A 13,462-nucleotide genomic window follows, 5' to 3' on the forward strand; every position below is an offset into this window, starting at 1 on the left:
CTTCTATCGGTGATCTATTGTTGAGGCTAAGGTAATGTTTGGATATTGTTTCTTTTTCTTTTGTTTGTTTGGTTTTTTTATTATTTCTTTATGCATCCATGTTTCTTTTACAAGCAAAATAAAAAATAAAGGTTAGAGATTTTTTTTTTTTTTTTTAGTGGGAAACAGAAAGTATCTAAAGTTAATCACTGACAGCTTAGTAATGAAATGTGTAGGGGAACGGCATTTCTCTTTCGACTACTTTTCATGACAAATTACTTTGAAAGGTTAGCAAGTGCAGTAGGGTCAAATATCCTCACAGCGTGCAAACGTTAATGACACTTTGGTTAGATTTCGTCAAGTCCGGTGCACGGGAGACTGGAAGACACTGCTCAGTGTGGCATGCAAGAGATATAATTTTCTTTTCCTTTTTTGATACCCTTCAATTGCTATTTAAATGTCCATTGCTAATGTCTTTCTAGGGACACCATATAAATATGCATTGGGGTATAAACAAAAAGAGAAGCACACTATACCTGCTAAGAACAAATTCCAAGGCAAATTAAATTTGTTTTTGCTGCATTTTAACTTGCCTTATGTTATAACAGTGCTGTTTCTCGTTAACTTCCCTAATGAGTATCTTTGGCATTCACTGACCTTTCAGAAGAGGCAGGACCATACAATTCACTCAGTGATCTTTAATACCTCCCTAGCACTAAAATCACACATTAAACTCCCATTTCAAAAGGCATCATAACACTAGTTGTTACAATCCTAATTTATCCTATTTAAAATGTATTAGACGATTTTGCCCGGAACATTTCTAATTTTGTGCCTCTGGGTAGACTCTTATATAACCGAATCTCAGATTCTTTTTTTGGTACAAGGCTAGAAAAGCTACAGGTCCTTCTGAAATAAGACAGAAAGACATGTAGAATTAAAAGCAGATTGGATTAAGCCATTAAACAGTTTTCAATCTGAATTGAATCTGAGGTAAAAAAAAAAAAAAGGTAGATCTTTCATTGCCGTGCACACTGCATTTAGGAATTTGATTACCAATTTAAAATGTTTAAAGTTGCTCTCTGAGAAATGACATGACTAAAAAAAAAAAAAGGAGAGAGAGAAAATAGGACTCAAATTATTCAAGGTCAGGATCCCCCCCCCCCCCCCTCCCATACCCACTCCTGTTTATCGCGTGCATTAGGGCCTTATCGCTTGCTAAGCCAACCAGCTAACTCTAAATATCGGAGTTAGTTGGTTAACAGCCAGCTAATTCAATTCTTCCAAGTTACACCCCCAGAATGCCCCTAACTTATCCGGTAATTTCTAGTCACCTAACTTGTTAGCCAGCTAGCATGTAGCCAGATGTGTGTCCAGATATTCATTTAGCTGGCTAACTTCTCATCCTACCTGTTGTTCTGGTATACATCATATAACACCTGTTTTGCATGGCCTTCATTGGCTTCCCATTAAGCAGAGGACAAGATTTAAGATAGCTGTTCTTATGCACAAGCTTTTATATTGTGATGCTCCTTGTACGCTCGCTAGTAAACTCCAGATGAACATTCTACAGCCAGCACCTCGGCCTTCAGATGCTCACCTGTTGGCTTTGACCTCAGTTCGGAGTTATAAGTTATAACATGCTCACATGCTTTTTCTTATTCTGCGCCAACTATTTTGAACTCCATGCCATCAACTTTATGTACAGAGACATAAAAGTTTTTCAGAAACTGGTGAAGGCTTTGTATTTTGCAGAGGCCTACTGTAGCAAAATTTAACTGTAATTTTATGTTATGTGTTTGTTTGTTTTCTTGTCTTTATGTATCTGATGATTATAAGTGTTCATTTATGTACGCCACACTGAATATGAGATGGAAGATGTGGGTTAAAAGATTCTTAAATAAATATAGATGTATGAGATGATGAAAAAATGAATAAAGTGCCACCTTCTCTCTGGAGAATGGTCTGTTATTCCACATAGGACCAAGGCCAGTGCAAGGGTATTGGACGCCCTAGGCAACCCTTGCGCTGCCCCCCCCCCCCGGTCACGCCCCCTTCCCCCGGTCGCACCCCCCCTACCTGTTTCAGCACACAGTCTCTATTTCTCTTTGCCGCGAGCGGGATAGGCCCTGTTTGTGGCACCATGTGGCTGCTCTTTGGCGCCCCCTATGGCTCGGCCCCCTAGACGACTGCCGAAGTTCGCCTAATGGACGTGCCGGTCCTGCATAGGACAGAATATTGAAGGAAGCAAATTTCTTATAAGACTTCTAGTGCTGCACCTTTCCTGTGGGAAGTAATTTCCTTAGCTCACTCACACCTTCTGGCAGGCTATATAGGAAGCATGGATACTAGCCCTATTCTTTTGGCCTGGGTTTTATCAATAAGAGGGATTTTTGTAAGGCCTGCAAAGAGGGTCAGCTGACCTTGCAAAAGTTACCCGAGTATACCCATTTGATTCCCTTCCATATGATAGAAGAACCCTTTACCTGAATGGCAATGGATATAGTGAGTCCCTTGGATGAGAGTGCAAGGGACCATTAGCTATACACTAGTGGTCATTAACCAGACTACCTGGTTCTCATGGACATTGCCTTTATGGAATACAGCCACCAATGTAGTAACATGGTAGGTAGCGAAAATCATTTATCATATTGGGATTCCTAGTGGGATACTGACAGACTGGGGATCCTAGTTTAGGTCATGGCTACTTAAGAAGGACTGGGTATTATTCCATATCAAGCCAATTTCCCTTCTGACTGATGGTTTGGATGAACGTTCTAATTAAGGCTATGATGTAGAAGTTTGCTCAAACTGACCTAAAGGAATGGAATAGTTGACTGTCCTTCCTAATCTATGCGGTAACAGAACCTCTATGGGATTTTACCTTTCTTTTTAAATTAGAGTTTGGAAGACAGCCCCAAGGTGATGGAGAGTTTTCAAGAATTATGGTAATATAGAAAGGATAAGAAATTCAGTATGGTCAATTATGTAACTAAGTTATACTAGGCTAGATATTGTGGCTCAGTTTTCATAGGAACACCTACTAGAGATTCAAGAATACTATAGAAAGCAGATAATAAAAGTGTACATACTCTCAACTTTCAGCCTGGGGACCAGATGCTGGTGTTGATGCCTGCATTTCATAACAATTACTCATTAAATGGAGAGTAGAGATGTACTTTTTTTTTTTAAACGAATGCCCATATTTGTTTCATTTGTGGCACCCAAAATGAATGGATGGGTCCCACAAATAAACAAAATATTTGTCCCTTTTGTTAATGTTTCTCATTCATTTCTTTGGCCCATTTAAATGAATGGCTGCGCACTTCTGAGGGGGAAAAAAACTTGGTAACTATAGTAACCAGCACTTGCCTGAGTAACCTCACCGCCTTGTCAGAGTTAAGGCCAAACAAACTGGCAAGGAGTCTAGCCAGAGGACAAATCACAGTTCAGCATCTTTTTAACTAGCCTTTAGTGGCTATCTGTATCCAGTAATCCTATCATCCTCCCTCTGTAAAGTCTGAGCATGTCCAAGATGCTCTGTATTTCCTCTTTAGCTGTTGTCAGAGAAGGAAATTATACTACAAGCTCTCACAGAGTTTTAAAAAAGCTACAAACTTTGAACTATGGCACTGTTAAAGGGATGCTTCAGTGGACTCACACACTCACTGTACCAGCAAGTGAGGCAGTGTACTGCTGCTGATTTTGATTTTTTTTCTTCACTGGGGAAGTCGGGGTGGAAAGCAGTGTGAAATTACAGTTGCAGCAGAGTTATTCATTTTTTTGTCTCTGTCTGGACACCAGTGAGGTCAGCAGTACATGCTCAGAGACTGAAGAGTCTTACCAGGCTGCCAGTCTTTTCTGTCTGTTAGTGTTTATCAGTTTTTTTTGTGTGGAGTCAGTCAGCAATTCTATACACAGCACAGCATACATACACGATATATATGTGTGTGTATAATACAGTGCTCCATACAGTGAGGGGTACTGTTACAGTATCAAATTCATTTGTAATATCCAAACTAGTACAGTGCACATCAACAAATTTTATCATATCGGAGAAGAGAGAAGAGGGGATGTTGGAAGGGTTGGCAAGGGCAGCAATAAAAAAAAGACATTGAAGAGGGACTTTTTTTTTTTTTTAGATCTGGAAAGACAGGAGAGGAAGGCAACTTAATGCAGAAGAATTTGAAATTTGAAGAGCATGTGCTACTGCTGCCCGTTCCTCTCCCTCTTGTTTTGGAGCAGAGGGAAAGGGTGGGAGATACATCCAAGACTGGCATTAGAAGGGCAATGATAGCAGAAGTACAATGCAACAAACTCCTTCTTTGGTTCTTGTTTCTGAGGCAGTGAAGGAATCAACTGATTCTGAGGAAGAATCTGATCTGTGATTCTCTGAATCAGAGCTTGAAGAGCTAGCAGCTAAAGAAAATTTGGGAGAATTAGTCAGTAGTGTCCAAGCCTCCAGTTTAGTGATGTGGAATATGGTATTGAGAGTCACTCCCAGGAAGAGCAGGCAGCAGAGGTAGAAAGCGTGAGTGAGGTCCCTGGCATTTTTCCTCAGGGTATACCCTCTACCTCAACTCCAGTGCCAGCATCAGCCCCCAAGGATATAGAGAAGAGATCACAGAAGACATTCCCTGATCTGGAGGCACTTTGAAGTGAGGGAGGACCTGCATTTTGCCAATGTATTCACTGGAAAAAGGATTATCCATCGAAGGAAGTAAGAGGGGCATCTGACAAATGCTGGTAATCAGCATCACCTGCAGAAGCAGCAACCATTAGCATTGGCATCAGGGGAGGGTGGCAATACTAGCACGGGGACCCCCCTTCTGCCACTCCAAATAAAAGCCAGTTGAAAGGGGTTGAAAGTGGAAAACCTTTCCTCAATCTGATCCCATGGTCCCTTCCACCAGTCAGGTGGCAGGCCGGCGGTCCTCAGTCTTGTGTCCAAAGCAGCAACCCAGCGTAGAGGAAATGGGGTGGCGTTCCATAGCACAGTGCCGTACAAAAGGCAGGCAACATCTAAAATGGTAATGAGAATCATCAGGGAAAAAGCTTGTCCTTGATGACCTGCCCCCCCTGCAGATAGAGGAGAATGTGGGCTTTAAGCATCTGCTGCAGATGTTACAATTACAAAATGCCTTCAGGACTACATTTAGTAGGAAGGTCATCCTTACCCTGTACAATCAGTATTCTAGTCTCATATAGGAACAGCTGGCTAAGGCAGAGGGTAGTAGTATGCATTTCACCAGCGATATCTGGTCCAACACGAATGCTATGCACACTTACCTCTCCCTGACGGCTCACTGGAGGGGGCCTGGCTGAGGGGAGGGCATGCAGCAGCTCCAGCAGGGATGGAGCATCAGTTAATGGATAGCTGCCATACCTCATGCAATATTCTTTCAGACATAAGAAAGATGCTGAAGGGTTGGCTGCCAGATCAGGGAGACAGGAGTCTTCAGTCAGGTTTCTTTGTGGAGCAAATATGGAAAAGGCTTTTAGGATATGCAATGCTTTGTACGCTGCACCTGACATCTCTCCTACCGCTTTGCCTTGCTGCTCTATGCCTTATCCTGCACCTTAGGGGGTCCTCTTTCCATACCCAGGCTTTGAAGCTTGAGGGTCTTGTTATTGCTCTGCCTTACTGCATACCCCAGACTCTACACCTAGGTGAGTTCTGCCGTTGGGTAGGGCTGTTTTGCATCTCTCATGAGGCCTTGGTGTGTTGATACCACTCTTTGTGCTGTTTTGTCCCTTTATCGGTGCCCCAAGGCACACCTTTTCTGCTTCATTCCCCCTTCATGGTGCCCTTAGATACTGATGCCAGTCTTGATACCACCTTGTCATGCTGCCTTTGAGGGTTCATGCAACTGTTGTTGGTGCCCTCTTTTGAAGCCTTCAGGGTTTTCTTCTCCCTCTTGATGCTGCTTTGTCCTTCTGATGGTGCCTTGGAGAACGTCTGCCACTGCTGGCACCCCTTTATAGTACCTTAGACTATTTATGCCACCTTCGGTGCCATGTTGACATAGTCTTGAAGCATTGGGATGCCTTCCCCCTTCTGATGATATCTACTCACCAGTTTTATTAGAATTGTTGAGAAAACCCAATTTTGGAGTCTAAAACAGGCTGCAGTGCTTTCCCCAATGAGTTTAATGGTAAATGAATGAACAAATAAACAAATTTATTTGTGTTTGAAATTAACAAATCAAATGCAGGTGCCCTTCGAAACAAATGAATGAACCAAAACAAAAATTTTTCCTCTGCACATCTTTAGTATAGAGGGCTATTTAAGGTATAGGAAAAGTTAGATCCTGTGGATTACTGAGTGTCCCAGTCTATGGTCTGAACCAAGTCTTTCACATTGACTTGCTAAAAAACTATGGGTTACCCAGAAGGCCTTACTAATCACGAGGCTGGATGGTGAGGATCAGCTTAGTCCTCAGGTAGGGGGATCTACAACATAAATACCAAGTAGAGATGGACTTCCAGTTGTCAACCCTGGAAATAAAGCAGGAGACAGAAATGTTGACACAGTTCCAGGATGTGTCCTCCCCAATGCTTGGGAGGATGGCTCTTGTAGAACATGAGATGAGCTGGAATTAATTCTAGAGAGAGGCCCTGGGGAGGTGAATAAAGGTCATGTACCTACTTGGATGAAAATCTCTTTGGATGTGGGACTAGAGGCAAAAGGGAACATTTAGGCAAGCACTACTTCCTGTGCACTCTTTTCAGGCCCTTTTAAATAAGTTTGACATTTTCAAGACTGCAGAGCAGCCAAATATCCCCTTTTACAAAAATTAAAATTCAGGTAAACACAATGTTTGAATGCTATTCAACTAAAGTAAGAGCCAGCCTCTGAGGCTTACTTGAGCCCATAGTGAATATGGCAGCCTTGCTATGGGCGATGGCACCGATAGACAGTTCTAATAATTAAAATTAGTAGTAATTTAAGCTTACACCATATTTTTTAGGGGCATGGTCAATTTATTTTTTAACATAAGGAGGGTAATTTTCAAAGCCATTTGAATGGGTAAAACAGTGCTTTACCCACAGAAATAGCTTCTAGAAAATTGCCCACCCTATATACGGGTAAAAGTACATGAGAAGGAGCCTCTATGCAAGTACGTTTACCTGCATTGCGAAGAAACATTTATGAGGAGGGTAGAGAAGGATTTACCCTTCTGCACATTCCATTGAGTTTTCAAAAACGACGGGTCAATATTAAAACTCCCCCCGCATGTATAGTCCAGGGGTTACACGCGCAGCTGGGCCTTGCGCGCACCGCACACATTGTAGAAGGGGCCCAGCCACATGCGTAACCCCCGTTACGCGCACAGGAGCCAGGCCTCTACCAAGGGGCGGGGGCGGGGAGGGGCGGGGCAGGGGGGCTGTTCCGGCGCGCGCAACTTACTTCAGTTCGGGAGCTGAAGTAAGTTGCTCAACAAAGGTAAATTAAAAAAAAAACTGGATTTAGGAGTTGGGAAGGGGAAGGGAGGTTAGGGTAGGGGTAGGGAAATTCCCTCCCACTCCGCTCCTTAACTGGAACAGACTGGGAAGCAGCTAGGGAAGGCCGGGATGCGGCACCGCACCCCGGCCATTCGTGCGGTGCGGTGCGCACCGCACCGCACCGCACGAATTTTGCAAAACTGTCCCCCCCTCTTGCACACACTGTGCGCACCGTGCGTTCAAATTACAAAATCCAGGGTGTATGTGCGCACGGCGCAGCCATGTGCGTGCTGGGTAATGCGAGCACATGGACACGCATGCGCACCTATTAAAATCTACACCTATGTGCATAATTTTTCTCTGAAAAGCTACTCATATAAATTATCATATGTAAATGTGTGCAGGTAGTTTTGGTGAGATCATTTTTGAAGGGAAAGGACATGCATACTTCCCATTGAAAATTAGTTTAAAGTTTAATGAACCTGTAAACGTTGCACCAATGTGGACAGTTATAAAATTACCCCATAAAGCTAACAAAGTGCAATTTGGAGATAATTTTATAACTTCCCACACTGGTGCAAAGTTTTGTGGGTTCATTTTATCCACAGACTTTAAACTAATTTTCGTGTCATCCAATTCAGGCTGCTCTAACTTCATAGCATTTGCTTGGGATTATTATAGTTTTTGTTTTTATATGTGCTGAGAGAAAGTCATTTTTGCAAGAAATACAACATACTGACAGAGCAGATGGCAGTCAAATGTTTTGGTTGACAAGTGTCCAACAGCTACTGTACACTGTGAAAAGGCAAATGATAAAACCTGAAATATATTTTGCATTGGAGCAGCTGTCCTGTTCAAGCACAGCTGAAGCACACTGACAGGGATGGTATGAGGAAACCTGCACCATTGTTGCCTGTGGCTGGATGGAGGTTTTCAGTGTTCCCGTCTGGTACTTGTGTTATTTTTTTTTTTTTTTCAGTTAACCAAAGGCAAACTCAGCCGAGCTGTGGGACCAATCATAGTTTTAATGAAGAGCAGATAGCAGAAAGTGTTTCTTCTAGCCACAGAGTAGATTCTGAAACTAACCACATTCAGAAATGAAAAGCTTCAACACTCAGTCAATATAACAGTACTTTTCAACAATATTTGAATAAAGATACTTCTTCATGCAACAGTGAAGTTATGTATCCTACTATTGGAGACAAATTACTAAATATTATTATTTTATAAAATGCCAACTTATCCCTACTTTAAAGGATAATTCTACAGCCAGTACAGCAGGACATTTATGGTTTTTAGACCACAGACAGATGTTTGTCTATCATGTTCAGTCTTCTAGATGTAAGACCAAGACACACACTTTCCATTGATTGCACTAGATCAATAATTGAATTGCTTATTAGGGATATGCAACCCCCCCAATTGTTTTTATTTCAGTTTCTTTTTTGTTTTGGGGTGGAGTTTTTTCATGTTTCAATTTGTTTAATTTTTTTTTTTTCATTTTGGCTCATTTTCCAAACTGAAAAAAAACAACAACATTACATGTGAAAAAAATCAAAACAAAGTAAAAGAAAATCAATTAAAAAAAAATGGACCTCCCATGGCCCTGGAAGCCCACTCGTCCCAGGTCTGCCAGGATGGGCTTACTTTGGCCCAAATGGGGCCTCCCTGGGCTCCTCTGACCCCCATATCCAGCGCAAAAATAATCCAGCCTGGCCAGAATCTGTCCGGGGCTGGCCAAGAGCCTGACTGGGGCCTACCTGGAGCCTGGTCATGGCCTGATCATGGCCTTCCCGCTGTTTCAGCTTCTCAAGGCTGGGGAGTTCCCACCCCAGCCCTCACTTACCCCTTCCAGGATCCTGCCCAAAAAAGGGCAGGAATGATGCCCACTCTCTTCTGCCTTCATCTTAGTCCTTTAAAAATGGCACCCTCCACCTGGAGGATGGCCCCAAAGTGGTCACTTTGGCACTTTCTTCCAGTATGGTGGGTGTATTTCCTTGCATTTTATTATTTTGGAATTGTGGAGTTAATGTTTTGCTTAGTTTTCTTTGAATATGTATTTTGTTTGAATAGTTTCAACCTTAATTTGTAAAATCTTAACTTACAATAAAATAATTCTGAAACAATACTATCTTTTTGAAAAAAAAAAAAAAAAGATGCAATGCTTACCTTGTCTTTAAAATCTATATGGTTCTGTAGTATAGCTCTGTGATATGTAGCCGTTCTTACAAAATCCTGCAGCATATTCTGTTGCTGAGATAAGCAGCCATAAAACTAAAAAGAATGGAGATGAAAAATCAAAGAAACAATTAAGATTATTTTTGCTAGGCATGCATACGTTAATCTGCAAAGACTAAGACTTTTTGGATAATATGTACTGTCAGGCCAATACAGTACAGTGCACTGTTAACCCACGATTGATCGTGCGTTTTCGATGCGCTAGCTTTACCCCTTATTCAGTAAGGGGTAATAGCGTGTCGAAAATGCGCGTCCAACCCCCCCAAACCTAATAGTACCCGCAACATGCAAATGCATGTTGATGGCCCTATTAGGTATTCCCACGCAATTCAGAAAGCAAAATGTGCAGCCAAGCCGTACATTTTACTTTCAGAAATTAGCGCCTACCCAAAGGTAGGCGTTAATTTCTCTGGGCACCGGGAAAGTGCACAGAAAAGCAGTAAAAATTGCTTTTCTGTGCACCCTCCGACTTAATATCATGGCAATATTAAGTCGGAGGTCCCGAAAGTTAAAAAAAAAAATTGAAATTGGCCCGCGGCTCACGTGTTGAAAACCGGATGCTCAATTTTTCCGGCATCCGGTTTCCGAACCCATGGCTGTCAGCGGGTTTGAGAACCGACGCCGGCAAAATTGAGCATCGGCTGTCAAACCCGCTGACAGCTGCCGTTCCTGTCCAAAAAGAGGCGCTAGGGATGGGCTAGTGTCCCTAGTGTCTCATTTTGCCGTGGGCCCTAATTTAAATATTTTTTTTTACTGTATCACGCGCACAGAACACTCTCCCGCGACGTTTACTGTATCGGCCTGTGTGTTTGTTGAATGAACTTAGAAAATTGCAAGCCAAAGGACTTTCTAACAATAATTCAGGACTCTCAAAATAGTATGCTCTGTTATGGAAGCTGAAAGACCTGATCAGGCATAGCATCTGCTATTGTAAAAAGGTAGAATTTTGTCTAATAGTGTCAAATGATTGGTATTGCTAAACCTTCCATGACCGAGTAGGGAAGTACTAGGGATGTGCATTCGTTTGAAACATAGAGAATGTCATTTTCAAAACTAAAATAGAAAAAAAGTCATGTTTTTTTTCTATGATTTTAGTATGCACTATTTTTGAACAATAGTATACACTAAAAAGATGGAAGAAAACATTTTCTAACATTTCATTTTCAAATGACAAGAAACGAATGCACAAATTTATATTGTTTCATTTGGAAATGACAAGGAACAAATGCATCTCTCTGTTTCTGCATAGTCTGCACTATTCCTGAAGAGTGTGCACTCTCCAAAATGTAAAAAAGAAAAACATTTAACAAAAATGAAAATCAACCTTCAAATGATATGACACAACACTAAATGACCTATATTGGCCTGCACACCCCTAGGAATTACACAGTAAGATGTGCTTGCAACACAGATCTATAAGCCTCAGGTGCATGGAAACATGAGAGTCAGAGGCTGAAAGGTCAGTAGCTCCCACACCCCCCAAAAAAAGAAACATATATAATCACACCTACCATACAGACTGGCATATGTCAGAATATTAATAAGAGTTTATTTAAATATAGAAGAGAAAATGTGCAAAAATATTACAAAAAAGAAAAAAACTGTAATTAATTTACAGTAAGTGTCTCTGCCATGAAAGTCACATATCTACTCAAGTTTCTGCTTAGCATCATATTTTGCCTTGTTAGATTACTAAGATTTGAAAATTGATCATGAAGTTTGAGTTGCATTCTCTCTGCTACAGCACTATCAGACAATGGGGTGGAAGATGGGAACAACAAGTAAGGTGATTTAATGATTCAGAATTATTCAAGGCTGTTAAATCTCATGAGGATTGTGAGAAATTGCAAGAGGACCTTGCAGGACTTGGAAACTGGTCATCCAAATGACAGATGATCTTTAATGTCAAGATGTATGTAAAGAAGAGCAACCCAAGTTATAGTTGCACAATGAAAGGTTCCACATTAGGAGTTAGCACCCAGGAAAAGGATCTCGGCATCATCATGGATAATATGTTGAAATACTTTGTTCAGTGTATGGCAGTGGTCAAGAAAGCAAATAGAATGCTACAAATTATTAGGAAAGGAATGGAGAATAAAATAGAGATGATCATAATCTCTCTGTATTGCTCCATGAAGCAACTGCACCTTGAGTACTGTGTGCAATTCTGGTCACCGCATCTCAGAAAAGATATAGCGGAATAGAAAGGGTACAAAGAAGGGCAACCAAAATGATAAAAGAGATGGAACGATTCCCCTATGAGGAAAGGCTAATGAGGTTAGGACTCCTCATCCTAGAGAAGAGACATCTGAGGGAAGATATATTATAGGTCATTAAAATAAAGAGTGGAATGGAACAGGTAAATGGAAATCATTTGTTTACTCTTTCAAAAAGTAAAGGCTAGTGGGCATGCAATGCAATGCAATCACTAGATAATACATTTAAAACAAAGAGGAGAAAATATTTTTTACCCAACATATAATTAAACTCTGTAATTTGTTGCTGGAGGATATGATAAAAAAATGTTAGTGTAACTGGGTTTAAAAAAGCTTTGAACAAGATCCTGGAAGATAAGTCCACAAACCATTATTAAGGAAGACTTGGGGAAATCCACTACTTATCCTGGTGTGGTAACGAGTGACAGAGGCTTGGGAAGCAGCCAGGAAGAATAAGGAGGCAGACTCTGGCTGTTTCCTTTATGTGCAATTTATTTACAGTGAATAGCAAAATCAAACAAAGAATGCAGCTCACCTTAAGTTCAAGTAGCACACAGACACCAAACATATAGCGGGTCTTTGCATAGACTGGGTTCCTGCTTGTTCCCCAGCACCTGGATAACTCTTCTAGGCCCTGAGGTCTTATACTCTGGTGAGGGGCTCCCTCCCTTCACCCAGGATTCCTTGTAGGTCTGGATCTTAAGGAGGACCAGATAAGACAGCTTACAGTAGTCTGAGGGGGTTTCCTTTAGATTTCCTTACATCTGGGATAAGCAGCATGGAATCTATCAACCTTTTAGGATCCTGCCAGATTCCTGTGAACTAGATTGACCACTATTAGAAATAGGTTACTGGGTTTGATGGATCTTTGGTCTGAACCAGGAGGCAAATGTTATGTTCTAAGAGATATATATATGTATATATATATATATATTTTTTTTAAATTGAAAAATTATCAAGAAATATTTGATTTCAACATTACACTGGATAGAAAACAAGAAAAAAGTATATAAGAAAAACAAGTCTGAGGTAGAATGGCAGCAAGATTCCCGAAGTGATATATCTGGAGCGTGACAGCTAGATATACTGGCATCAAGGTGCTTTCAGTTGTTTTGCCACTCACATGGAAATTCTGGAAAGCCCAACCTTTCCATCAATGCTGGTACAAGCCTTGAGTGATGATGGCTCATAATGTTCCCTGCCATTGAGCATGCTGGGTAGGTAAGATAATTCTGAGCAACCTTGGCTAGGTCTGGCTAGACTATGGGCTTGTATGTTCACTATATCAATGCATCTGTGTCTTCCACATCTTCGATCCAACTTCCTGAACCCTCTGTGAAGGACTGTATTATAACTACATGGACACAATTGGGTCTTGAAACTATTCACAAATGAGATTTCCTATACTGGATCGCAATGCTTCATTAATTGCAAATTCTGATTTGATTATAAGCTGTTTTATTGCCTCTCTGCATTTAAATTTATTGTAATGTGCCTTGAAACCAACTATGGGAAAAGGCAGAATGTCAAATGTTCATAAATCAATAAATCAATAAATATGTGCCCAATGGGCTCTATGAGAT

The 13,462-nt window shown here is 41.2% G+C and overlaps 1 protein-coding gene across 5 annotated transcripts in view; it reads right to left on the reverse strand.

Annotated features, from left to right (window-relative positions):
- Nucleotides 1-13,462, reverse strand: part of LOC115097476 (histone-arginine methyltransferase CARM1-like) — a 296,952-nt gene that overhangs the window by 137,545 nt on the left and 145,945 nt on the right. For all 5 annotated transcript variants that reach the window (XM_029613378.1, XM_029613387.1, XM_029613361.1 and 2 more), the window contains one exon: nucleotides 9,595-9,699. In XM_029613378.1, the coding sequence (XP_029469238.1) occupies nucleotides 9,595-9,699 (105 nt within the window). The remainder of the gene's footprint in view (nucleotides 1-9,594; nucleotides 9,700-13,462) is intronic.

This window comes from Rhinatrema bivittatum, chromosome 1 (genome assembly GCF_901001135.1).
Source record: "Rhinatrema bivittatum chromosome 1, aRhiBiv1.1, whole genome shotgun sequence".
NCBI lineage: Eukaryota > Metazoa > Chordata > Amphibia > Gymnophiona > Rhinatrematidae > Rhinatrema > Rhinatrema bivittatum.